This window comes from Gorilla gorilla, chromosome 7 (genome assembly GCF_029281585.2).
Source record: "Gorilla gorilla gorilla isolate KB3781 chromosome 7, NHGRI_mGorGor1-v2.1_pri, whole genome shotgun sequence".
Taxonomy (NCBI): Eukaryota; Metazoa; Chordata; class Mammalia; order Primates; family Hominidae; genus Gorilla; species Gorilla gorilla.
The window spans coordinates 46615844-46639711 of NC_073231.2; the positions used below are offsets into that span (position 1 = coordinate 46615844).

The 23868-nt window shown below is 43.8% G+C and overlaps 1 protein-coding gene across 18 annotated transcripts in view; it reads left to right on the forward strand.

Moving 5' to 3' along the window:
- The first annotated feature begins 12875 nt into the window (after positions 1 to 12875).
- Positions 12876 to 23868, forward strand: part of STAU2 (staufen double-stranded RNA binding protein 2) — a 330469-nt gene continuing 319476 nt past the window's right edge. For 3 of the 18 annotated variants that reach the window (XM_055349013.2, XM_019032509.3, XM_055349017.2), the window contains exons 1-3: positions 12895 to 12980; positions 20205 to 20317; positions 21728 to 21793. Coding sequence is in view for 7 of the 18 variants with exons in the window: in XM_055349014.2 (XP_055204989.2) it covers positions 12927 to 12980 (54 nt within the window). In the remaining 11 variants the exon portion in view is untranslated. Of the gene's footprint in view, positions 12981 to 13451; positions 13585 to 13980; positions 14050 to 20204; positions 20318 to 21727; positions 21794 to 23868 lie in introns of those variants that run through there. The other 15 variants (XM_063709214.1, XM_063709211.1, XM_063709215.1 and 12 more) reach the window with 12 other exon arrangements.

Consider the following 23868-nt stretch of genomic DNA (forward strand, 5'->3'; position numbering starts at 1 on the left):
ATTCTTCTTGTAAAATCAGCTCATTTTATATTGGTTAGTGAGGCTTCCGCTTCCTAGACTCATTAAGTTAGTTATTATTTCTCCATGCACTTTGTTTCTTCTATTTGTCTTTGTGGGCATATGGCTTTTAAATTCTTCACTTCATTATAATAAGACTTTGGAGGGAGGAGAGATAAATGGATGTGTTCAGTCTGCCATTTTAAGCCAGAAGTACCAATTTGAAAAAGTGATTTCCATATGCCTTTCAAATTTAGGAGAGAGGTTTATATATGGAAGAGGAGCTATCCAAGAAAAGAGAAAGGAAATGCTTCAGATTACACAGAAATGGCTACAGTACACATAATATCATTAATTGCATTATTTTAAACTTACCAAAACTCCTTGAAATATGACTTTGAAAAGGACACATATTGAGTTTTGAACTAACATCACCTTTCATTTTCTTTTTTTTTTTTTGAGATGGAGTCTTGCTGTGTTGCCCAGCCTGGAGTACAGTGGCACCATCTCCGCTCACTGCAACCTCTGCCTTCTGGGTTCAAGTGATTCTCCAACCTCAGCCTCCCGAGTAGCTGGGATTAAAGGTGCGTGCCACCATGCCTGGCTAATTTTTGCATTTTTCGTAGAGACGGGGTTTCACCATGTTGGCCAGACTGGTCTCAAACTCCTGACCTCAAATGATCCGTCCGCCTCAGCCTCCCAAAGTGCTGGGATTACAGGTGTGAGCCACCACGCCTGGCCTATTTTCTCTTGTAAGTAGGGGCTGGCAAACTTTTCTATAAAGAGCTCTATAGTAAGTATTTTTGTTTTGGTGGGGCCCTCGATTCTCTATTAGTACTCAATTCTGCAGATTTATAAAACCAGCATGGGCAATGTGTAAATGAAAGAGCATAGCTATATTTCAAAAGCCCTTTATTTACTAAAACAGGCAGCAGACCAGATTTGATTCACTGACCTCTGCTTTTTTATTTATTTATTTATTTATTTTTGTGACCTCTGCTTTTTTTTTTTTTTTTTTTTGATAGAGTCTTGCACTGTCACCCAGGCTGGTGTGCAGTGGTGAGATCTTGGCTTGCTGCAACCTCCACCTCCCCGGTTCAAGTGAGTTCCTGCCTCAGCCTCCTGAGTAGCTGGGACTACAGGCGCGCACTATCACGCCCGGATAATTTTTGTATTTTTAGTAGAGACGGGGTTTCACTATGTTGGCCAGGCTGGTCTAGAACTCCTGACCTCGTGATCCACCTGCCTCGGCCTCCCAAAGTGCTGGAATTACAGGCCTGAGTCACCATGCCCGGCTGACTTCTGCTTTAAAGCATTGAAATCTATGTTTGCAGACATTGTCATGTCTTCTACTTGTCTTGACTGTTTAATTTCTAATGAAAGGTTGGTGACCACCTGCCTCCAGAGTTGGTGTTGTACATCTTGAGCGGACCATCAATAGTCCAAGATGACATTTTAAAGCTCAAAATTAAGAAAGTAGAGCTACTAGAGAACAGAGAGAAAGCCTATAAAAGTCAATTGATGGTTAAAGATGGAGGGCAAAATCAGCAATGTAATGATCTTTTTTATTTTACCAGAAATCTTCCCATTCTTAGCTGAACATCAGAGACTTCTGTTCTACCCTAGGTAGAACCCTTCTGCTTGATCTCCAACTGTGCCTTTGTGTTTCCCAAAATGTGCTCCACTGATGTGCTTCCTGCCAAAAAGTTCCTACGGTCAAATGGGCCTGGGGTATAGAACAGATCCAATCCCTTTCTTGCAAACTTCACTTATATTGGCAGAAGATTTTGAGAAGTTCTGCAATAAAAAAAAAAACTTCTTATTTTATTTTCATAAAGACAAGGTGTTACTGTCACACAGGCTGAAGTGCAGTGGTGCACTGCAACCTCCAACTCCTGGGCCCAAGCAACCCTCCCACCTCAGCCTTCCGAGTAGCCGGGATTGCAGGCATGTGCTACCATGCCCAGCTAATTTTTAAATTTTTTGTAGAGATGGGGTGTTATTCTGTTGCTCAGGCTGATCTCTAACTCCTGGGCCCAAAGGATCCTCTCTCCTCAGCTTCCCAACATGTTGGGATTACAGGCATAAGCCACTGCACCAGGCCAAGCTTCTTTAACTTTGTTGAATTCACAGCTTCTTGGATGTATTTAATTAAAGAATTCTTTACTGACATAACATCTATTAATGTTCAGTGTAATGATTCCATGGAATTATGCTACATGATGTTCTGGATCAGTCCTGCTTATGATCTAGAATTTGGGAATCCATAGGTTAAAATTTTCCATGCTTAATATTGCTAGCCCTGTCTTTAGACTGGTTCTGGCTTTGTGTTCTCATTTTAGAGGATCCAAGGATAATTCTGACAGTATTCATTGACCCTATCTCTAAAGGAAGTACTGGGAAAATTGTGACCTGATAGGATCTAGTGACGAGTATTCTAATTCCTTATAAGAAGTGGGAGACAGACACTCACTGGAAGAAGTGGAAAAGTGGCACCAACATGGGAGTGAAACAGAAAAGACTAGACCATTTCTATTTTCCCTTTTTGGAGACAGGGTTGCTCTATTGTTCAGGCTGGACTGCAGCGGCACGATCAGGGCTCACTGCAGCCTCAACTTCCCGGGCTCCAGCAATCTTCCTGCCTCAGTCCCCAAGTAGCTAGGACTACAGGCATGCACCACCACAATGGGCTAATTTTTTTTTTTTAATTTAGTAGAGATGAGGTCTCGCTATGTCGCCCAGGCTGGTCTCAAACTCCTGGGCTCGTGTGGTCCTCCCTCCTTGGCCTCCCAAAGTGCTGGGATTATAAGCATGAGCCACTGTGTCCAGCCTCTAGACCATTTCTAAGGTAAGGGTATTGAGAAAGCTACCAACTAGCTTAAGGGAATTGACTGAGCTTGACGGCCCAAAGACAATATGCGTAGTGTTCTGGGTTGTCTGTTCACAAAAGCCCCAGCAAAGGGGCTCTGTCTTAGTAAATTTGGGCTGCTATAACAAAATACCTTAGACTGGCTGGGCGCAGTGGCTCATGCCTGTAATCCCAGCACTTTGAGTGGCTGAGGTGGGTAGATCACTTGAGCTCAAGAGTTTAAGACCAGCCCGGGCAACATGACAAGACCCTGTCTCAACTAAAAAAAAAAAAAAAAAAAAAATTAGCTGGGTGTGGTGGCATGCACCTGTGGTCCCAGCTATGCAGGAGGCTGAGGTGGGAGGACTGCTTGAGCCCAGGAGGTTGAGGCTGCATTGAGCTGTGTTCGTGCAACTGCATTCCAGTCTGGGCAACAGAGCAAGACCCTGTCTCAAAACAAAACAAAATACCGTAGACTGTGCATGTTCTGCTCACTCCTTTTCTCTAGGCACAAAGGTGAGGCTTACTCAGCAACACTTGTACCTAAAGATCTGTGACTACCTAGAGAGGTACTTTTAAAAAAATTTTCACAAACACACTGTATAACATAGTGGTGATCTGGCCAGAGTGACTTTGGAAAAGTCAAGGGTATACTTCTTAGTGCAGTTCCAAGCAAATTAGGGAGCTAGGAGCAGAGGTCCCCAAAAGGTTAGAACAACTCTGAGGAGGTATCATAAACTCAATTCAAACTAAGCAAAGGTTGGTGGTTAAAGCTGGAGTAGAGGAGGAAAGGAAAAGAATGGGTCAACATACAAGACTTGAGGTAGCTGTGGTTTTATTGTTCATGGATGTCTGGGACAACACTGAAGTGATGATATCCTTAGAGGAGAGGAAGAGAGCAGGCTGGGTTCAGCCCTAGGCATAGAGGCCGGCAGGTCCTAGATAGGAGAAAGTTGTATATTAGATCTTTAAAAATGGTGTGTGTGTGTGATATACCTTTGTAACAGACCTGTATGTATACCCCCGATTCTAAAATAAAAGTTGAAAAGAAAAAAGAGAGGCCGGGCACAGTGGCTCACTCCTGTAATCTCAGCACTTTGGGAGGCTGAGGTGGGTGGATCACGAGGTCAGGAGTTCGAGACCAGCCTGGCCAACATGGTGAAACCCAGTCTCTACTAAAAATACAAAAATTAGCTGGGTGTGGTGGCGGGCACCTGTAATCCCAGCTACTTGGGAGGCAGAGGGAGGAGAACTGCTTGAACCTGGGAGGTGTAGGTTGCAGTGAGCCGAGGCTGCACCACTGCACTCCAGTCTGGGTGACAGAGCAAGACTCTGTCTCAAAAAAAAAAAAAAAAAGAAAAGGAAAAAAGAAATGGTATGTGGTGTGTGTGTGTGTGTGTGTGTGTGTGTGTGTGTGTGTTGGAGAGCAGTCAACAGGATGCAGAAAGCAACAATTCCAGGAACTTTGATGAAGGGGCAGACAAGTAGATTGGCTACACACAGTGGCAGTGATACAGAGAGACTAGAGACAATATCTGAACATACCAGCAGGCCGCACTGCCACTGGCAGGCATGTTTGTTCAATGAGAAAATGAATGAAGGGCTCAGGCCTGCAGGTGATGCTGGGGTAGGGCTGGCAGAGGAAGGAACAAACCCTGCTCTGGGTACTGAGCACTCTGACACTAGTAGCCTGGCCTGACCTTGTCAGACAGCCTTCCATTGGTCCCTCCCTAGGCCATTTCCCCACTGAGATCATGGCCCACTTCCAGCTACAGCATGTCCCAGAAACAGGCCATGACTAAATGTTACATATTGCATGTTACTGCCTGGGAGTTTCCTCCAGCTTCCAACTTATTTCCTTCATCTCAGCTGCTACCGCAACTACTGACTGTTTTAACTTGCCTAAAGCATCCCCCTTGACCTGGGAAGGAGAATAGACTAGAAAAGACTAGTAAGGCCTGTTCCACTTCAATCTGGTGTTTGTAATCTCTGCAGTGCAGGTGTGCCTATCTGTCTTCAGCACAAGAAAGGTGTTAAATGAATTAAGCCAGCTGAGATGATTCATGCAGACACGCGTAGGTACCAATGGAAGGAAATTTTCTATGTCACCTTTATATTAACATAGGAGCAATATGGTGAAAAGACAAGGTGATATGTTTCAGAGAATGTGTGGAGGTATTTTTTGTTTTTTTTTGTTTTTGTTTTTCAGACACAGTTTCACTCTGTCACCCAGGCTGGCGTGCTGTGGCATGATCTCCGTGCACTGCAACCTCTGCCTCCCGGATTCAAGCGATTCTTCTGCCTCAGCCTCCTGAGTAGCTGGGATTACAGGCGTCTGCTACCACAGCCAGCTAATTTTTGTGTTATTAGTAGAGATGGGGTTTCACCATGTGGGCCAGGCTGGTCACGAACTCCTGACCTCAAATGATCTGCCTGCCTTGGCCTCCCAAAGTGCTGGGATTACAGGAAAATGTGTGGAGTTTTAAATGTGATTCTAAGATCCTCTGACGTGCCTTCCACGGAAAGAAAGGATCAGGTGCCCTCCCCTTGAATCTGGACTGTGTGATTTGACCAGTAGAATATGGGCAGAATTCAAAGCATATTTGAATTCTGGGCCACGCTTTAAGAAAGTAGTGACTTTTACTTCTGGTTTCTTGGAACCCAGCCACCATGCTGTGAGGGGGCCAAACTCAGGGTTTGTTCCTTCCTCTCTCAGCCCTACCCCAGCATCATCTGCAGATACATAGAAAAGCCACATGTGGGTGTTCTGGTTGACAGCCCCAGCTGCGGTCCCAGTGGAAAACCATCATCAACTATAGACGAGTGAGTCCTTACATGATTTGGGCTCCCAGCCTTAGAGGTGCCCTTAGCTGATACTGCATGGGGCAGAGACAAGATACTGAGCCCTGCCTGAACTAAATAAATTGTTGCTTGAAGCTGCTACATTTTGGGGTGCCATATTACACTGCAATATGTCTCAAATTCAGAATGCCATTGACAATTAGCCAAGAAAAGAAAGAATGAGAAGCAACAATTCCAGGAACTTGGGATGAAGGGACAGATAAATATTAATAGATTGGCCACACACAATGGCAGTGATACAGAGAGACTACAGAAAATTGTTCAGATATTGTCTGTAGTTTCTCTGTATCACTGCCATTGTGTGTGGCCAATCTACTTGCCTGCCCCTTTATCCTCAGTTCCTGGAATTCTGGAATTGTTCCTCTTCAATACAGGTATACATAGCTGAAATTTTTAGTTTTTTTCCTCCTTTATAATTGGCAAGAGAAAAACAATGTTTTATGAAGTTTATAATGAAGTCTTTTGGAAAAGTGATTGGAAAGGAAAGATGAAGTGATTGCTAAGATGATGTCTGTCAAAACAGTCACAATTAAGAAGTGTTTAAAGAAGTCATTGTACTTGTTTAAAAAGCAATACTTGCCATCTTTCCCTTCTCCCCTAGCCCCCTTCTCCTTCTCTTGTGTGCAGAGATGTCACAAATTTATTTCCACTGCAAGGACATTCAAATAATAATTAACAAGTTACACTTCTAGGTTTTGTTACATATATAATATATTTGTATAGTTCAAAGAAAAGTATTAGATATTTAAGGTAAAGAGGGTGGAATAAAACCAGGTTCTAGACCCTTTCCCACTCCTAAAAACTAATGAAATAAAATCTTATTTTCTCCAGAAGCCCATTAGACTGGGCAAAGCTAAGCTAATAGAGGATCTGGGTACAGTTTCCCAGATTAAATATGAACAAAATAAGAATAAATTATGTTAAAATTATGCCATTATTCGGGCGGATTACAAGGTCAGGAGATCAAGACCTTCCTGGCTAACACTGTGAAACTAAAAATACAAAAAAATTAGCCGGGCGTGGTGGCAGGCGCCTGTAGTCCCAAGCTACTGGGGAGGCTGAGGCAGGAGAATGGCGTGAACCTGGGAGGCGGAGCTTGCAGTGAGCCGAGATCGTACCTCTGCACTCCAGCCTGGGTGACACAGCGAGACTCCATCTCAAAAAAAAAATAAAAATAAAAAAATTATGCCACTATTTTAGCTAAATAAACAAATAAATGGAACACTGTATTCAAAAGATAAAGGAAGAACTCAAGTTAGAAGAAAAATACCTCATGGAACAGAAGACTATTTCTATGAAGGCTTTGCACTACAGAAAAATGTAACATATTTTTCTGACGGGTTTTCTAATGGATGCCATTTTACTCATCCTGAGTCTCAGGAGTATAATACCTTCCTCCATCTCCACAACTCCTAGATGGAGCAGCCACCCCGCTACTGATGCTCCCCTTGTGTCTGAACCTATTTCCCAGCTCCACCAATTCCACAGTAGTGTAATCCCACATCGTGGTGTGCTGCAGTCTTTCAGGTGGGGGCAATTCTTGGGGGCTCCCCACTGTGGCTGCAATTGGTTCACTTTTATCTTGTTGGTGACCACTGGATGCACAGAGAGGATGGGAACCTCTATGGGCTTGTCCCAGTCCTCACTCTCCTCCCCACTAGAGCTCTCCATGGGGTCCCAGGATGACTTAGTCATGAAAGCCCTGACTCATTGACGTGGCAGCTGACGTCTCTTCAAACAGGCTACCTGACAAGGACATGCCAAGGTTTGTAGAATCTGTATATTCTGTTAAAAAACCTTCAACTTACAGATGATAAAACACAGATTGAGTTGAAAGGGCAGACTGTAAAGCTATCTTGTCTTGTATTTTAATTAAGAATGAAATCAAGACTTAAATGATGCCATTACAAATTTAAGGAAAAAATTAGAATCAAAATACTAGATAGACTGGCTGACAACCAAATTTCTGGCATGGTGGAAAATGCGAATATTCCCAAGAAAAAAAAATTCAGAGACAAGATGATAGTTACAGAGAAAAAAGAAAAGTCATTACAAGCATAATTGGGTCCCTATTATTTACTTATTTATTTTTTTGAGATAGGGCCTTACTCTGAGGCTGGAGCGCAGTGGCATGATCATGACTCACTGCAGCCTTCAACTCCTGGGCTCAAGAGACCCTCCCACCTCAGCCCGAGTAGCTGGAACTACAGGTGTGCACCATCATGCTCGGCAAATTTTTCTTTTTATTCTTTTTATTTATTTTTGTTTTTAATTTAATTTTATTCTTTAGAGACAGAGTCTCGCTCTATCACCCAGGCTGGAGTGCAGTGGTACCATCACAGTTCACTGCAGCCTTGACATCCCAGGCTCAAGTGGGCCTCCCACCTCAGCCTCCCAAGTAGCAGGGACTACAGAAATGCACCACCACACTCGGCTAATTTTTTATTTTTTGTAGAGACAGGATTTGGCCATGTTGTCCAGGCTGGTCTTGAACTCCTGGCCTCAAGCGATCCTCCTGCCTCTGTCTCTCAAAATGCTGGGGTCACAGGCACAAGCCACAGCACCTAGCCCACTTTGTAAAATATATTTCTACTGTTTTTTAGCAGCGTTTTAGGTGGCTAATACCTTAATAATTATTTTGACATTATTATGAAAACAAGTTGAGTTTCAAGCAATACTTTTATTACTGAACACATAAATACATTGGGAATTTTCAAAATGGTTTTTTTTTTTTTTGAGACGGAGTCTCACTCTGTTGCCCAGGCTGGAGTGCAGTGGAGCTATCTCAGCTCACTGCAAACTCCGCCTCACGGGTTCAAGCAATTCTCTTGCCTCAGCCTCCCAAGTAGCTGGGACTACAGGCGTGTGCCACCACGCCTGGCTAATTCTTTTGTATTTTTGGTAGAGACAGGGTTTCACCATGTTGGCCAGGACAGTCTCGATCTCTTGACCTCATGATCTGCCTGCCTCAGCCTCCTAAAGTGCTGGGATTACAGGCGTGAGCCACCGCGCCCGGCCTCAGAATGCTATTCTAATAAAGTACAGTATTTGGAAGTGCTTATTTCATGCATTTGTTATTCATTCATTCCCCTGTAAGTTCCATGAGGACAAAGATTTTGCAGATTTTTTTCATTGCTATACATCCCTAGGCCAAGAATAGTACTTGGCCCATAGTGGGTATTCAGTAAATGTTGGTCAAATTTGCTAATCCCTTCATTTGACAAGCATTTAGTGAGCACTGTGCTAAGTCCCAGAGAAACAAAGAAGAGAAAGTCATTGTTGTTGCCTTCAAGGAGCTTAAGATATAGTAGAAGAAACACATAAATAGTGTGTAGTGATAAAAATAAATTCAGGGCCATGCAGTGGCTCATTCCTGTAATGCCAGCACTTTGGGAGGCCGAGGAGGGCAGATAACTTGAGGCCCGGAGTTCAAGACCAGTCTGGGCAACATGGCAAAACAAACTGTCTCTACCAAAAATACAAAAATTAGCCAGGCCTGATGGCACATGCCTGTAATCCCAGCTACTCAGAAGGCTGAGGCATGAGAATCGCTTGCACCCTGCAGGCAGAGGTTGCAGTGAACCAAGATTGTACCACTGCACTCTAACCTGGGCGAGAGCAAGAACTCTGTCTCAAAAAAAAATTTAAAAAAATTCAGATATCATCAATAAAGGAGGGTAACGTCTATGGTGGGTGCTGGGGGCTAGATGAATTTTACAGGAAAATAAATGTCAAGAAAAGGGCATCATAATATAAGATATAAGAAAGAAGAGGACATAGAAGGAAACTGGAGTTTGTGATTCTGGAATCTGTCCCATTCAAACTGCTCAAATCCGATAATGGTGAATTTGAAAGCATTATCTTTTTCCTGATGCTTGAACATTTCACTGCAATGGTGACTGGTAAAAATGTGTCGATAAATCAGATGCTTTTTTTAAAAAAAATTAATTTTAAATTTATTTTTAGTTAAATGGAGGTGGGGTCTCACTTTACTGCCCACGCTGGTTTCAGACCCCTGGTTTCAAGAGATCCTCCTGCTTTGGCTTTTCAAAGTGCTGGGATTACAGGCATGAGCCACTGCGCCTGGCCTCATTTGCTTTAATCAGCTGCCTATTAATAGGCCCACTGTTCTTTATTTATTTATATTTTTTGATACAGGGTCTTTCTTTGTGGCCCTGGCTGGAGTGCAGTAGTGTGATCTCAGCTCACTCCAACCTCTGCCTCCCAGGCTCAAGTGATCCTCCCACCTCAGCCTCCTGAGTAGCTGGGACTACAAGCACGCACCACCACGCCCAGGTAGTTTTTCTAATTTTAGTAGAGATGGGGTTTTTGCCATTTTGCCCAGGCTGGTCTCGAACTCCTGACTTCAGGTGATACGCTAGCCTCCCAAAGTGCTGGGATTATAGACGTGAGCCACCACAGCCGGCTGGCCCACTGCTCTTTAAATGTTCATTATTTTCAACTCCTATACAAATATTTTATTTTAAAGTAAATCAAAATGATTGTAGAGTGATGTGTGGATTTCCATGTCACTCAGGTGATTTCATGTACTGATGCTATATACCTTGAGCAACTGAAAGTGCTGATTCAATTAAAAAACAATTTCCTTTCTGATAATTGTGACTTAGAAAAATTCATTCTATTTGGGGTTTACCAATGACTGAAAATCAGTTATGAGGAACAGTTACGGGAGGGATAAAGTTTTCAATTAACTTTAAGGATCTGAATCAAAGAGAATGAAATCTGACCACTTCAGAGTTCTTTCCAAAAGTATAAACTCATCCATTTATACCAAAGGATTTACTGTCCACCTACTTGCTGTTGGATGCTGGGACTACAGATATGCATGAGACACAGAGCCTGCCCTTCAACAATGCAATGTTTGGTAGATACAGACAGGCTAAAAAAAAAAATTCTAACATACCTACAATATCAGAGAAGAGAGGTACAAGAGAAGAGCACTGGCCTACTCAGAGGAGTGTTAGAGAATGCCTCTCAAGGAGGTGATTTTTTTTCTTTTTTTTCTTGAGTTGGAGTCTTGCTCTGCCGCCCAGGCTAGAGTGCAGTGGCACGATCTCAGCTCACTACAACCTCTGCCTCCCGAGTTCAAGCAATTCTCCTGCCTCAGCCTCCCAGATAGCTGGGATTACAGGTGTGCGCCACCACGCCCAGCTAATTTTTGTATTTTTAGTAGAGTACAATCATTTTGATTTACTTTAAAATAAAATATTTGTATAGGAGTTGAAAATAATGAACATTTAAAGAGCAGTGGGCCAGCCGGCTGTGGTGGCTCACATCTATAATCCCAGCACTTTGGGAGGCTAGCGTATCACCTGAAGTCAGGAGTTCGAGACCAGCCTGGGCAAGATGGCCATGTTGGCCAGGCTGGTCTCAAACTCGTGACCTCGTGGTCTGCCCCCTTCGGCCTCCCGAAGTGCTGAGGTTACAGGTGTGAGCCGCCACACCCGGCCAAGAAGGTGATTTTTGAATGCCGTGAAAGATTATTTGTTCACCAGGCGAGAGAAGGGTAGCCTGAAGGGAGAGAGAATAGCCTATGGAAAGACACAGAGGTAGGCAGCTTGACCCTTGGTACGGCTGGTGGGAAAGTAAGGTATTCATTCAAAATATTCAACAGTTTCTGGTCAACTTCTTTCGGTCAATGATGGACAGGTGGACTGCATATACAACGGTGGTCCCATAAGATTATACAGTTCTTTAAGCCGGGCACCTGTAATGCCAGCACTTTGGGAGGCCGAGGTGGCGGGGGGGTGCGGTGGGGAATCACTTGAGGTAAAGAGTTCGAGACCAGCGTGGCCAACATGGTCAAACCCCGTCTCTACTAAAAATACAAAAATTAGCTGGACGTGGTGGCATGTGCCTGTAATCCCAGCTACCAGGGAGGCTGAGGCAGGAGAATTGCTTGAACTCGGGAGGTGGAGGTTGCAGTGAGCTGAGATTGTGCTACTGCATTCCAGCCTGGGTGACAGAGCGAGACTCCGTCTCAAAAAAAAAAAAAAAAGATTATATAGTTCTTTTACTGTAGGTTTTCTATGTTTAGGTACAAATACCCTTGTGTTGCAATTGCCTACAGTATTAGTACAGTAACACACTGTACAGGTTTGCAGCCTAGGCGCAATAGCTATATACCATATAGCCAAAGCGAGTAGTTGGCTAGACTACCTAGGTTTGCGTAAGAACACGCTATGATGTGCGCAAAACAACAAAAATCGCTTAATGACACGTTCCTCAGAACATATCCTTGCGGCTAGGTAAGGCATGACTGTATTAGAATGCTGACTGGGTGCGTAAGCCGCTAGAAGGAGCACAGCAAATTTAGGGAGGATGCAACATGTTAAATCCGAGGGAACTGGCAGAGGTGAAAAGGGAGAAAAAGGAGCATAGGAAAGAGTTCTGGGAGGAAAAATATAGCCGTAGCTAACATTGTACCAGGAGAGGTACTACATGCCCGGTCCTATTTAAAGGGCTTCATATGTATTGTCACATTTAAATACGAACTATCTATCACATGTAGTCTCCTCTTGATGCACAGGATAAGTAACATGCCCGTGGTCTCCTCCCCAGTTAGCAAGCGGATATCCAGCCTTGGTTATCTGACTCTGGCGCCCTTGCTGTTAACCAGGACACACACTACCTTCCCAGGTGCAGACATGAGATTGGTTTTAGATGATGACTGAAATCACCGGCCTGGGAGACATTTCTCAGTCAGAGAAGTGACACTGGGAAGAAACCCTAGAAATAACGTTGCAAACGAGTAAGTTTGTGAAAACACACTAATAGTTCTATTTCGAAATTTCTTTGTCAGATTATTTTTGGTGCCGGTTACTAAACGAAGTGTTCAGTTTCATCGAGCTTGACTGGGTTGAAGTTATCTAGACAAAAGTAATCCACATCAAAACCAGGACGCATCAAGACGTAATTTCTGTTTTCTGGCACTCTTGCCTCATAAATCTAGGATTCAGGGCATTGTTTTCAATGGTTCTCATTTTTGGCTCCAATGATTCTTTTTCATGTGACTAATATTTTCGGTAGAAGAGGAGGTCTGGCCACGCCGCGGGTCTTGGCGAGCAGGTGATCACGGATCCCTGGTGTTGCTGGGCGAGACGGTGAAGCAACCTCCTCCCCGCCCCCTCCCCCGTCTAGAAAGGTGCAAGATCCGCTAAACCGTGCGTCGCACAGCGGCGGCCGGAGCAGACGCGGGATGGTCGCGCGTCCCCTGCACAGCACAGAGGGGCAGCCAGAGAGCCTGGGAAAGGTACGAGCGGGGAATCAGAGCACAGGGTGCGGACCAGAAAGAGCAGACGGTCAGTCGGGCGGGGAAGGAAGTTGCCGAGTTGCAGGTGTGGAAGGGGCTGCCCCAGGCCCACCCTTGGCAGACGAAGCGGAGGGGAGTCGCGCCGGGGACGAGGAGACTGCGGACCGGGCGCGCTCCTTGCGCAGTCGCTCGCCCGCGTGCCCAAGCCCCCCGGGAATGGCCCTCGCCCAGGGGCCCAGCTCGCCGCCGCTAGCCCCGCAGAGCCTGCAGCTGCTGGGGCCCGGCAGCCGCCAGGGGGCGGGAGCTGCGTCGCGAACAATGGCCGCGCTTGGTCGCGGGCCGGCGGGAGGCGGAGTGGAGGTAGAGCCGGTGCCGGGCGCGCGCGCCGGCCGGGCGTGCTGGGGCGCGGGAGCGGCTGCGCAGGCGGGGGCGCGCGGCGCGAGCGCGGGAGGGCGCGGCGGGAGCGCCCGGGAGGCGGGCGGAGGCGGGCGGAGGCGGGGGGCGGGGAGCCCTAGGGGTGGAAGCCGGCGGCGGCCGAGCGGGGTCAGTTCTCTGTAGTGTTTGCCAATGTTGGAGCCGTCTGCAAAGTGTCCCCGGCAAGAAGGTAAATACCCTCATCGGGGGCGCCCGGGAGACCCCGACTTCCGCCCCGCCGGCGAAGAAGGCAGAGGGCGCTGGGGAGCCCTGCAGTTCCGCAGCACGGGGAACCCGGAGAAGAGCGGCCCCCTTCGCGGCCTCCCCTCCCCCGCGCCTTCCCTCCCACCTCGGGCTCTCTCGGGGCAGCAGCGGGGAAGGGAGACCGGCGGGGGAGGGAGGACCGGGAGGCGAAGGAATTGGGGTGGGGGGTGCGTGTGTGGTGGAGGGGGTGGGACGACACAGGTGTCCCGAGGGGAGGAGCCGGGAGGAAGGCGAGGAGGCCGGGCCAAGTGGGGGTGCGGAGGTGGGGGAGGCAGCAACGCGGCTGCGGGCGCGGGAGGCTGGGGTTCTAGGGGGCCGGGGTGGTAGCGGCCGGAAGAGAGGACGGCGAGTGCAGCCACGGTGTGGCTGCGAGGGAGAGGGAGCGCCTAGGGTAGAGCAGGGGAAGGCGGCCCGGGGAGGGTCTGCGGGAAATGGGCCTGGGGGCGCTGGAGGCGGAGCGGCGGGGCCGGGGCGCGCCGGAGGGTGGCGGCGGCAGCTATTTCTGTAGAATGGGCTAGTGGTAAAGACGTAACTTGCCGAAATGGGGAGGGTAGGTGGGGCCGAGGGGACAAGATATATCCTATGACAGGCAAGTTCTGTGGCTGTTACGAACTCCTACCGTGATGGCTCGGCTTAAAGGGGTAGTTGGCGGTAGTGACCTTGCCGGGGTGAAGGGAGTTGGGCGAGGAGACAAAGCTCAGTTACGGAATCCGCTGTGTGAGAGCAGGAACTCTAGTCTCTTCGGGGTCGAGCCGGGGGCTGTGGCTTGGGGGCTGGGGGTGCTCCGCAGAGGCCATTGAGAAGCACGCCACTCTGGGATTCTTAGGGAGGCTGTGGGGGTAATGGCCGTGCGATTCTGGAAGTCTTTGGAAATGTGTGTAGAATTTTGCAGTTGTGAATAATTTTCTTTGGTAAGGGTCCATATTTGCTGTGATGTCCCCTTACCCCCATCCCCACTCCAAAGGGTTAAGAACTGCTTGAGCAGAGAGAGAGGGACCATTCAATTAGGGTAGACCTGGGAATTTACCAAAGGATTTTAAAGTGGGTGGATCCTGCAGAAAGAAAGGCTAGAGATGATCCTTTAAAGATATTTTACTGTTAACTGAAAACGTTTATTATTTAATGTTTGCTTTCACAATTTTGGTGAACTTTTGCTGAGCATTACTTGGCTTCTGATGCATCCTGTGTTTCAGACCAGCATAGTGAATAGTTGAAATCAAAATTGTGGTGGACAGGCAGGGTGATAGTAACCTTGGAGGAGAAAAGATTTGAACATTTCTCCAGGATATTTCTTCCCCGTCCTTGTTTTCTTTAGATGATTCAAGTACACTGTTGTGAACTGAGCTGCGGTGGAAAAATCTTATTTAATAAAACTACCAAAACCAAGACTTACTCTCCATCTCTGTTTTGTAATATGGCCAGGTTTTCATTGTTCAGTTTGTATCTTACTGCAAACAAGAGATATCACATAACACTTTAATTGTAGATTGCTGCATTTTGCAGCAGGCCTATATTAAATTTGCGAAGCAGTTATGCCAAACTATCTGGTGTGTTTGTGTTTTCCTGCTATGGTTTCAAGTCAAGTCACTATTGCCATATTTTATTATATGGTAGGCTAGTCTGAAATTTATTCCTAAGTGATGATAAGTTGGTAGGATATGGTACATACTTGCTCACAAATTACTGCATTTTTTCCCTATAAAAACCAGTGTTTTGTATTTGTAAGAATGTTGCTGTGTAATCCAAGTATGTATTGTTAATTTCAAATAAAATGCTGTGTAATTTTTAAATTTTAACTTTATTTGGAAATAATTTCAAGCTTACAGAAAAATTGCAAGAATAAGAATAATACAAAGAAAATCTTTGTAACCTTTATTCAGATTCACCTGTTAACATTTTATGCATTTATTATTTGCTCTCTATCACACACAAAATATTTTTCCCCTGGACCATTTAAGGGTAAGTTACATACATTGTGGTCCTTAACTCCTAAATACTTGAGCTTGGAAAACAATGCAAATTTTACATTTTAGCTTACTTGGCTTGTCTGGAATGAAGTGCTAGGAAGAGTGGCTTGGTTTGCTTTTCAACAAATAGTATGAATATAAAAAAAATCTAAGATAGTCATCAAGCTTTTAAATATACAAACAATCCAGAAATCGAGGCAGAGCGGTTTTCCTGTTTAGGTTCTAGAAGATATGGTAGGTTTTTTTTTTTTTCCTTTGTGCCTACCCTTCTCTTTATTCCTATTATTATCTCGTTTTGTGCACGTTCAGTGCTGGGAATCTGATCATTTGTAGGTACAGATCATAATAAAGAGGGAAAACTCTAGATACTGCAAAATTGAATTCTCTTAGACTGCATAGTTTGAGACACGCACAGTATGATTATTCACATAGATATATTTGTGCCTCTTATAGGTGCACAAAATATTAGATGTCTAGAATCAGTAATAATTATCATTTTTATTTATGTGTGCATCGTTTGATTTTAAATAATCCTCCCCAAGTTCTATATAGGAGCTTTGCCATTATGTTGTCCTAGAGGTCAAGCCCTTGACTTTGTTCCAGGAAAAATTATAAGAAGGCAAATCTTTTATTTTTCACCAAGCTGATCATAGAAAATAAAAAAAATTGGCCAGGCGGGGTGGCTCATGCCTGTAATCCCAGCACTTTGGGAGGCCGAGGCAGGTGGATCAGGAGGTCAGGAGTTCGAGACCAGCCTGGCCAACATGGTGAAACCCCGTCTCTACTAAAAGTACAAAAATTAGCTGGGTGTGGTGGTGCGTGCCTGTAATCCCAGCTACTCGGGAGGCTGAGGCAGGAGAATCACTTGAACCTGGGAGGCAGAGGTTGCAGTGAGCTGAGATGGCGCCATTGCACTCCAGCCTGGGTGACAGAGTGAGACTCAGTCTCAAAAAAAAAAAAAAAAAAAAAGTCCAGGCACGGTGGGCTCATGCTTGTAATCCCAGCACTTTGGGAGGCCGAGGTGGGTGAATCACCTGAGGGTTGGGAGTTCGAGACCAGCCTGATGAACATGGAGAAACCCCGTCTCTACTAAAAATGTAAAATTAGCCGGCTGTGGTGGCGCATACCTGTAATTGCAGCTACTCAGGAGGCTGAGGCAGGAGAATCATTTGAACCCAGGAGGCGGAGCTTGCGGTGAGCCGACGTGGTGCCCATTGTCCAGCCTGGGCAGCAAGAGTGGAACTCCGTCTCAAAAAAAAAAAAAAAAAAAAAATTAAAAAGAAGGCAAGTCTTTTATAATTTGGTGTATAGTGAAGAAAAGATGACTTTGGGCCAGAATGAACCGTTCTAAACCTAGCAATGTGACTGTAGGCAAATAACCCAACCTCTAGAAAAATGGAGATAATGCCTACATCCCAAGATGATGAGGATTAAATGAGTTGATGTAAAAATGGCAAAATGTGGCACCTAGCGTATACAATTGGTGTCTGATAAATGTTAGTTTCCTTTTTTTTTTTTTCTGGCCTGTGTTATTTAGAGTTTTCCACTAGAATAGTTTGTGGCTTAAGACTTCTGTTTTCCTTACATAAAAGCAGTGTTTTTGGGTACCCACTTTGAAAAATCAAAATGAAAAACATTTTAAAAAGCTCTTTAAAGGACCGTATATCTTTTTTAGAGTAATAAGCATTGAATTGATAGTTTTGTAGCAGTTTGTAGTCTAAGAGTAGGGATAGTAAATTTTTTTTGCTTTTCATGTTGTCAAATAAGACATTTAAGTGAGAATTGCCTATCAACTGTAGGATGGGTGCTGATATAAAAAATTTATACATATTTAATAACAGTGCCGTTTTATAAAGCAGTTTAATTGTTGGGGATTATATAGATTTCTGTACAGCTTTTAATTTCTCAGATGGGCAAAATGTAATTCATAATTAAAGTACGACTTATATCAGCAGTACATTGCAGTTACAGGTTGGGCCATTCTTCATGAGCATCACGTCTTCCCCAGCCGTCTCCCTATGATCCTACTTGTTTTCATTTAGTAGTTTGGAATCTAGAATTGCCTGTCTTCATATGCCTGACCAGATAGGGCATTTTTGGGACGCGTGGATACATTTCTCTAAAAGCGCTTAGTTGTAATTGGAATCAACTGTAGCTGGAAACTTTTTTGATAGAGGAGGTGGATTTTTTTTTTTTTATTATTTTTATTTTTTGAGATGGAGTCTTACTCTGTCACCCAGGCTAGAGTGCAGTGGCACAATCTCCACTCACTGCAGCCTCCGCCTCCTGGGTTCAAGCGATTCTCCTGCCTCAGCCTCCTGAGTACCTGGACTACAGGTGCATGCCTCCATGCCTGGCTAATTTTTGTATTTTTAGTAGAGACGATTTTGCCGTGTTGGCCAGGGTAGTCTCGAACTCCTGACCTCAGGTGATCCGTCCACCTCAGACTCCAAAAGTGCTGGGATTACAGGCGTGAGCCACCACACCCAGCTGAGGAGGTGGATTTTATGAAACCATAGGTAGTATAAAACTGCTCTGCATTTTATTGATATGTCTTGATATTTTAGCAAATGGTTTAAAATATGTGACAGTGGACTGGGCGTGTCTTTAAAGTAGAAACAGAGTCTTAAAGACGTGCCACTGTGAACATTCTGAATTGTCCGTGGTATAATTACAAATTACAATTTTTAAATTGATGTAAATCTAATATAACTGGTTTGCTTAAAAAAGTATAATTTTCAGAATGTTAGCCAATTACAGAGTGCTGTTATAGACATTAGTTTCATGTGTTTTAATTTCTACAGCTCTTTATATTGTGAAGAAAAGGCTTACAGAATATTTAAATCATATGGTTAATTTTATGTTCATAAAGTTTTATTTTTTGTTACTTCATGGAATATCTTTTCTGTGTCAGAAGACTGGAACTTTCGGGCCGGGCGTGGTGGCTCACGCCTGTAATCTTGGCACTTTGGGAGGCCGAGGCAGATGGATCACCCGAGGCCAGGAGTTCGAGACCAGCCTGGCCAACATGGTGAAACCCCGTCTCTACAAAAAATATAAAAATTAGCCAGGCATGGTGGTGTGTACCTGTATCCCCAGCTACTGGGGAGGCTGAGGCAGGAGAATCACTTGAGCCTGGTAGGTGGAGGTTGCAGTGAGCTGAGATTGAGCTGTTGCACTCCAGTCTGGGTGACAGGGCGAGACTCCGTCTCAAAAAAAAGAAAGAAAAAAAAAGAAGGTTAGAACTTTCAAAAAGGTACCCCAATATCTTACTCTGCTTGCTTCTTGGAATCAGCCACCAGTGTTATCAGCCTCTAGTATTGAATAAATACATAGAGATCTGTAGATAAGCATTTGTAACTTTAGAAACGTATACTAATAAAGACAAAGTGGAGTTTTTCAAAGTTGGTGAATGCTTAATAATGTTAATTTTTTTTTTTTTCTGAGATGAAGTCTTGCTCTGTCACCTGGGCTGGAGTGCAGTGGCATGATCTTGGCTCACTGCAACCTTGGCCTCCTGGGTTCAAGCATTTATTTCTTCTGCCTCAGCCTCCCGAGTAGCTGGGATTACAGGCATGTGTTACCATGCCCAGCTAATTTTTGTATTTTTAGTAGAGACAGGGTTTCACCATGTTGGCCAGGCTGGTCTTGAACTCCTGACCTCAGGTGATCCCCCCACCTCGGCCTCCCAGAGTGCTGAGATTACAAGCGTGAGCCACTGCACCTGACCAGTAATGATAAATTCTAGAAAGCAAGGGACACTAAATCACTGAGATGCTTTAGTGGTTATTCACACTTTACTTTTTAAATGAACTATTTTCAGTTAAAAAAAAGATGATTGGTTGTGTTTGTATTTTAAGTTATACCTAGTGTATTTTTTTAATGAGATACTCCATTCCTATTGAAAGCGGGTGTATTTTAACACCATATGACTAATGCTACACTTGTTAATAATCTCATTTTTTGAATTGAAAATATAAATGTTTAAGTTTTATAATTTGCCACTTTGAAGTTCTAATGTTACTCATTTGCTCATGTTGAACAGGGATTTTATTTTATTTTTTGCCAATCCAAATATTAATTAATACCTAAAGCACCATGGGAGTATTGAATTATAGAGTTGGACAGGATAGTCTTATTTATTGTTGCATAGCACATTGCACCAGAATTTAAGGACTTAAGACAACAAACATTATCTTACAGTTTCTGTGGGTTAGAAATCTGGGTGCAGCTTAGCTGGGTGCCTGTGGCTCATAAAAGAGGTGGTAGTCAAGCTGTCAGTTGGGGTTGCAGTCACATCTGGAAGCTCTACTGGTGGAAGATCTGTTTCTGAACTCATTCGTGTGGCTCTTGCAGGGTTCAGTTTCCTGGGGCTCTTGGACTGAAGAAATCAATTTTTGCTGGCTGTTGGCCAGAGGCTTTTCTCAGTTCTTTGCCATATGGGTCTCTCCAAAGGGCACCACAGTTTGGCATCTGCCTCCCTCTGAGCAAATGAGTGAGAGAAGGTGACACCTAAGAATTTTTATAACCTAATCTTGGAAGTGGTATCTCATTATTTCTGCTATATTCTATTTGTTAGAGGCTGCCTACCACAAGGACTTTAGCTTACTTTTTAAAGATTGAAGAAAAAAAAGAAGACAGAAAAAGAAGAACTCAAAGATACACAAAGTAATTTGAACCAAGGCTCAGAAGGTAATCTCCTGAAGAACTTTGACTAAAACTCAAATTCACCAATATCCAGGCCGTGTGCTCTTTATACAGCATCCCGTTCTCATAGGAAATGTGACAGTAATTAGAAAATAAATAAAAATTGATGCAGATGCTGAGGACACTATTGTAAGAAAAATATTAAAATTTTCAAAGTCATTTTGAATGGACTCTGGTTTGTCATCTTGAAAAAATGGTAGCCAAATATGAGTGTGTGTTTGTGTATGTATGTGTGTACTTACAAAACGTTTGCTTCCAGGGGAAAGTTCAATATTAAAATTTAGCAGCATAACAGTTTCTACACAAGTGATTAGATATAGGCCTTTTGCTGTGTATCACAATTGTGTTGTTGCTTTAGATAATTTTTAGGGGAGAGGTCTGTATGTAATTTATATTTTATATAAACTTTTCTTCATTACAAGATCCCATGATTTATTTGTTTATAATTTGGACTTTCCTGCCCTTCATTGGCATCTGTTTTCAAATTAAATTTTTTTTTTTTTTTTTTTTTGAGATGGAGTCTCGCTCTGTCGCCTAGGCTGGAGTACAATGGCGCAATCTCGGCTCACTGCAACCTCTGCCTCCTGGGTTCAAGCAATTCTCCTGCCTCAGCCTCCTGAGTAGCTGAGATTACAGGCGCGCGCCACCATGCCCGGCTAATTTTTGTAGTTTTAGTAGAGGCAGGGTTTTCACCATGTTGGCCAGGCTGGTCCCGAACTCCTGAACTCAAATGATCCACCCACCTTGGCCTCCCAAAATGCTGGGATTACCACGCCCAGCCTGAAATTTTAATATACATACTATTTTTATACTGATGATAACAGACAAAATGACAGAGAAAAAGAAAATATTCAGCAAGATAATTGTACTATATGCTCTTTTCCATACCATCTAAGAGAATACTTGCGGTGTTGCATCTTCTTTAGGATTAATTTATCGTATAGAAGATGGGAACAAAGCTGTTTAAAACAGGACTGCAAAAAGGGAAGTATACATTAAATATTAACCTGAAACTCTCCGATTTATTTTTAACAGCTTCACTTTTGTTGGGATTGTCTTAGAAGTCTAGAAGCAGAAGGAGCTTTGTTCAGATCTGTACTGTCCAGTATGGTGGCTACTAGTGACGTAGTTATTCAAGTGAACATGAAAGAAAATTAAACATTTATTTTCTTGATGGCTCTAGCCACATTTCAGGTGCTCAGTAGCCACATGTGGCTAATGACTACCAGATTGGACAGTGCAAGTACAGAACATTTTTATCATCATAGAAAGTTCTATGGAGATCTGGATAAATTACATTTTATATTTGATTTTGATCAAGGGCATGTGTTTAAAATACCAGTCATTGAGGTTATCAGCTAAGTTGAACTTTATTTCTTCATTTTCGTTTTCCAGTTTTTGGAGCCGTGAGGGATACAGCAGTTTGGTCAATATTGTCTTAACATGCTTCAAATAAATCAGGTGAGTTTGTGTTAAGGCATTTTTCATGCTTACATGGTGCTTTGGCTGTAAATTGTGGAACATTTTAACTCAGCTTTTCTTTTCTATAACTGTAACCTGACTCATCACTTTTTAAAGCAGTTACCTACTGTATAGTCATCATTGGAGGCTGTGTAGGGCAGGTTGTTTAAGGATTAGAATGATCTTCTGAAAGTTGATAACTTCTGGTTGTGCAAGGCAGAAGGTTTGTCTGTTCTTCTTGATGTCACATCCCTTTAGGACTTGTTAATGTGTTCAGAATGCTTATGATCATGATACAGCTTCAGTAGGTGGCAGTTCTGCAGACTCAAAGCATTTTTAGTGACAAATCTTGTGAAGTAGTTGTATCTGTTTTTTTTTTTTTTTTTTTTTTTTTTTAAAAAAGGTTCACTTTCCAGGGCACTGAAAAACACTAGAAGGAAGTGCCCTGATAAACTACAGCATATAATACTTTAGACTCACTGAAAGAAGTTTTTCTTAGTTCTTGACGTTTCTCCAAGAACTTTATACATTTAATTTTACCTTTCCCGATCAAATAGAACATTGTATCATAACTATAGTGTTAGAAAATACTTTTGGCCAGGCTGGGTGGCTCACACCTGTAGTCCCAGCACTTTCTGAGGTGAGGTGGGAGGATCTCTTGAGCCCAGGAGTTTGAGCCAGACTGGGTAACATAGTAAGACCCTGTCTCTTAAAAACAAAAAAAAAAAAAAAAGGAAAGAAACAAAATACTTTTATTTCTTTTGATTGCAAATCAACAGAGAGGTAATTAAACTTTTTTTTTTTCCCCTGTGATTAAGAAAGTAATCGACTGGGCACAGTGGCTCACGCCTGTAATCCCAGCACTTTGGGAGGCCAAGGCGAGCAGGTCACCTGAGGTTGGGAGTCCAAGACCAGCCTGGCCAACATGGGGAAACCCCGTCTCTACTAAAAAATACAAAATTAGCCAGGCATGGTGGTGCGTGCCTGTAATCCCAGCTACTTGGGAGGCTGAGGCAGGAGAATCACTTGAACCCAGGAGGCGGAGGTTGCGGTGAGCCAAGATCGTGCCATTGCACTCCACCCTGGGCAAAAAGAGTGAGACTCTTGTCTCAAAAAAAAAAAAAAAAAGAGTAATCTTGGCCAGGTGTGGTCGCTCACACCTGTAATCCCAGCACTTTGGGAGGCCAAGGCAGGTAGATCACCTGAGATCAGGAGATCAAGACCAGCATGGCCAACATGGTGAAACCCCATCTCTACTAAAAATACAAAAAAATCAGCCAGTCGTGGTGGTGCACACCTGTAGTCCCAGCTACTTGGGAGGCTGAGGCAGAAGAGTTGCTTGAACCCAGCAGGCGGAGGTTGCAGTGAGCTGAGATCACACCACTGCACTCCAGCCTGGGCTACAGAGCGAGACTTGTTCCAAAAAAAGAAAGTAATCTTGACCCCCTGCCTTCCGATATATAGTCCTGCTCACCTTGCCAAAGAAATTTCCAATTCCTGTGCATCCCATGCCATCTCTAAGCTAATGACTTCTAAGTTTATACCTGGTCTAGACCTTTTTTTCTGAGCTCCAAACTCATGTAGCATTTACCACCTTGATCTCTTGGATGTCTTTATACATCTTAGACTTAATGTGTGCCCTAGAAATAATCTCAGTGCTTCAGTTTTACTGGACCGTTTCAGTTCCTAGATTGGGTAAGGTTGTTCTGGCTACAGGGATTTGCACAGATTTCCTCTGCTGGACCTCTCTTCCCCACCCCTGGGTTTGGCTTGCTTGACTGCAGTCCTGCTATATGCTGTTATAGCACCTTGCTCTTTAGTTTAATAACATGACATTTGTAGTTATAGTCAAATATGTAATTATTTGTTGTAACATCTGTCTCCCTTGTTAGACAGTATGTTTCATGAAGACAGACAATGACTTTTCTTGTTTACTCTTATATCTCCAGGTCCTAGAATAAACAATGTAAATAGTTTTCATACATTTATTTGTTGGGTGTATGAATATATGAATGGTGCTAGAGTCGTCACTAAAGCAAGGAGATATTTATTTTTCAACAATAACCACGTAATTA